This window comes from Suricata suricatta, unplaced genomic scaffold (assembly GCF_006229205.1).
Source record: "Suricata suricatta isolate VVHF042 unplaced genomic scaffold, meerkat_22Aug2017_6uvM2_HiC HiC_scaffold_29987, whole genome shotgun sequence".
Lineage (NCBI taxonomy): Eukaryota > Metazoa > Chordata > Mammalia > Carnivora > Herpestidae > Suricata > Suricata suricatta.
The window spans coordinates 1-753 of record NW_021875977.1 but is presented as its reverse complement, the minus strand read 5'-3'; the positions used below and the strand labels follow the sequence as shown (position 1 = coordinate 753).

General features: G+C 73.4%; 1 protein-coding gene across 1 annotated transcript; it reads right to left on the bottom strand.

Moving 5' to 3' along the window:
• Window positions 1-6: 6 nt before the first annotated feature.
• On the bottom strand, window positions 7-747 carry LOC115284975 (protein strawberry notch homolog 2-like; the record flags this gene model as incomplete). The annotated part of the gene is made up of 3 exons (XM_029931405.1): window positions 701-747; window positions 298-488; window positions 7-217 (listed from the first exon to the last, which is right to left on the bottom strand). Coding segments are annotated over exons 2-3 (332 nt in total), but the record flags the coding sequence as incomplete, so codon positions are not given.
• Between the last annotated feature and the right edge of the window lie 6 nt (window positions 748-753).

Sequence of the window (753 nt, the reverse complement as noted above, 5' to 3'; positions counted from 1 at the left end):
GGGAACGCGAAGGGCGAGGGCTGCGGGAAGGCCCGGGCTGGCGGGCTGTAGGTGAGGTCCAGGACCTCGCCGGGGCCGCAGGGCAGCTCCAGCGGGCGCAGGGCGGGGGGCAGCGCGGGGAAGCCCGGGCCCCGCGCGTGCTTGCGCTTGACGTCGGCATCCATGAGCTGCAGCTCCTGCAGCACGCGGCGCACGCAGCCCTCGGGGATCTTGATGCCTGAGGGCCGGGGCGGTGGGTCAGGGCCTCCGAGGCGGTGCCCGCTCCCCCAACCCCCACTGGCATGCCCGCCTGCTCACCAACTTGCTTCTTCTTGTCCTTGGTCTTGAGGCGCACGATCTGCAGGTAGCTGCTGCTGGTGACGTCGGCCATGACAGCGGCGATGCGGCCCCACACGCGCAACAGGGCCCCGCACAGCATGTAGTGGTGCCGCAGCCGCAGGCCCTGCACGCAGTCCTTGCCCTCCTGCACCAGCCGGCAGTGCCGGTTCCTGGGGGGCGGGGGGGGGGAGCGGAAGGGAGGCTTGCATCCCACGGGCCCCGCGCTCCTCCCCCTCGCCCGGCTCTGCTCCCGACCACGGTCTCGGCCGCCCCGCCGAGCACCCCAGGTGCCCCCCTCTTGCCCTGTGCCACATGGAGAGGGCAGGGCCAGCCGGTGCGGAACAGCGGTGAGCGGCGCCCCCGGCCCGCGCCCGGCGCTCACCATGCCGTGTGGCTGCAGTGCGTCAGCGAGAAGGCATAGCTGCTCTCCCAGTG